The 2,500-nt window shown below is 45.2% G+C and overlaps 1 protein-coding gene across 1 annotated transcript in view; it reads left to right on the top strand.

Annotated features, from left to right (window-relative positions):
• mecom (MDS1 and EVI1 complex locus) overlaps nt 1-2,500 on the top strand; it is a 165,486-nt gene that overhangs the window by 155,271 nt on the left and 7,715 nt on the right. The window contains 1 exon segment of the mRNA XM_042064056.1: nt 1,598-1,767. Within this exon segment, the coding sequence (XP_041919990.1) occupies nt 1,598-1,767 (170 nt within the window).

Here is a 2,500-nt window from a genome sequence, read left to right as displayed (position 1 = left end):
CATAACATGCTTATGGGTGCCGTATACACACATCATGAGTGAGTTTTGATTTCTCACTCCAGTAGACTTTACGGTCAGTAAATGCTTAGATTGATGATGATGATGATGATGATGATGATGATGAGGATGAAGGCGACGGTGATGATGATGATGAAGTCTAGATGACTGTGGTTGTTTACTGTAATGATGCAGAGGGCAGACACAGGACACAGGACATCTATGAGACACTCGGTCAAGTAGGATAATGACATAATGATGGGAAGAGACATCAACCGAAATAGCCAAGAATAATGATAATTACACAATGGCTCTGATAACTCACACTTGTGCATACTCACGTGCACAAGTATTAGATGCATACACACACAATCACAAAGGAACACACACACACACACACACAAACACACACACACACACACACACACACACACACACACACACACACACACACACACATACACACAGACCTGCGCAAATCTATTGAACTCAGGAAGGAAACACACACACACACACACACACACACACACACACACACACACACACACACACACACACACACACACACACATACACACACACACACACACACATGCTTTGTTTCCTCCAGACAGAGCTATCATGTATGTCTGAGTGTGTATGTTTGCGGAGTGCATTCCTGGGCATTTTCTGGGCCTGGTGTGCGCTTTTCTTGTGCTGCACAGAAAGAAAGAAAAAAAGAGCCTGGAACAATTATCATGCTGCTAAATAACCCAGCCCATGATAGATGGAAGCTCTCCACTCCATGACCGAAGGGTAGAGAGAGAGAAAGGAGGGGGAAGGAAGACAGGAGGAGAGGAGGAAAGGAGGAGAGGAGGAGAGGAGATGGAGATGGAGATGGAGAGGGTGAAAAATGAGTCTGATGTGCAAAGGATTTGAGCCGCCGAAGTTTCCCGCCCTCCCAGCTGTGTGTGTGTGTGCGTGTGTGTTTGTATATGTGTGTATATGTGTGTATGTGTGTGTGAAAAATAGGTTTTCACTGACTTGGCTACACATGAGAGGGAAATCGTACCTAGACCTACTCAATCATTTAAGTGTGTGTGTGTGTTTGTGTGTGTATGTGTGTGTGTGTATGTGTATGTGTGTGTGTGAGAGAGGGAGAGAGACAGAGAGAGAGAAATATAGAAACAAACACACACACAGAACGTGTAAGAAGTAGTGGATTAACTTGAAAGTGTGTCCTTGTCTTAAGTCTCATTATGTTGTCAACTTCCTCAAGTGAATTAATGAAGCCCCATTATCACTTCTCTTCTCCGTCTCTCTATGTCTCTCCATCCCCCTGATCAACCCCCCCTCCTCTTTTTTCTCCCTTCCTCCCCTATTCCCTTTTCTCTCTCTTTTTCTCCCTCTCCTTCTTGCCGTCTGTGGTCAGTTGATAATGACAGTAGTCTGTTGTCTACCTGGTGATATGTTCTTGGTGTTTTTTTAATATGGTATACATCCATATGATGGTTTAAGAAAGGTGTTGATTAATCATTAAGATTAATCTATCTTGCTCTCCCCCTTTTTCTCTCCTCTCCTGCTCTCTCTCTCTCTCTCTCTCTCTCTCTCTCTCTCTCAGGTGTAAGTACTGTGATCGCTCGTTCAGCATCTCGTCCAACCTGCAGCGCCACATCAGGAACATCCACAACAAGGAAAAGCCCTTTAAGTGCCACCTGTGTGACCGCTGCTTCGGCCAGCAGACAAACCTGGACCGGCACCTCAAGAAGCACGAGAACGGCAACCTGTCAGGTGAGAGCACACGCACACACCACGCATTGTTTGCACACACACACACACACACACACACACACACACACACACACACACACACACACACACACTCTCTCTCTCTCTCTCTCTCTCTCAAACAAGCACATGCCTTCATCCAAGCTAACATACCCAGCTATGGAGGAAGTGATCTGGCCAGCATGGAAGACAAGGGATAGAGAAAGAGAAGAGACAGACAGAGGGAGAGAGAGAGAGGAAGAGAGACAGAGAGAGGGAGAGAAGAGAGAGAAGAGACAGACAGAGAGAAAGAGAAGAGGCAGACATGGAGGGAGAGAGAGAGAGGAAGCAAGGGAAGTGTTATACATAATAACACAAAGGCAGATCAATACTGGGCCAAGCGTGTGACTGAGAAATCAATGCCATTAGAATTCCACTTCAGATGAAAGACTGCTAAGGAAATCTTATTTACACACACACACACACACACACACACACACACACACACACACACACACACACACACACACACACACACACACACACACACACACACATCTCTCTCTCTCTCTCTCTCTCTCTATATATATATATATATACATATATGTATGCATTTAGGTATATATACACATACACACGTAAGATCATGCACATACACTGGTGAACATATAGTACACACACACACACACACACACACACACACAGTCCCACACACACACACACACAGTCCCACACACACACAGACCCACACACACAC

This window comes from Alosa sapidissima, chromosome 15, assembly GCF_018492685.1.
Source record: "Alosa sapidissima isolate fAloSap1 chromosome 15, fAloSap1.pri, whole genome shotgun sequence".
NCBI classification, from domain to species: Eukaryota; Metazoa; Chordata; class Actinopteri; order Clupeiformes; family Clupeidae; genus Alosa; species Alosa sapidissima.
The sequence above is the reverse complement of the archived record's forward strand: the minus strand, read 5'-3'. Positions and strand labels throughout refer to the sequence as shown.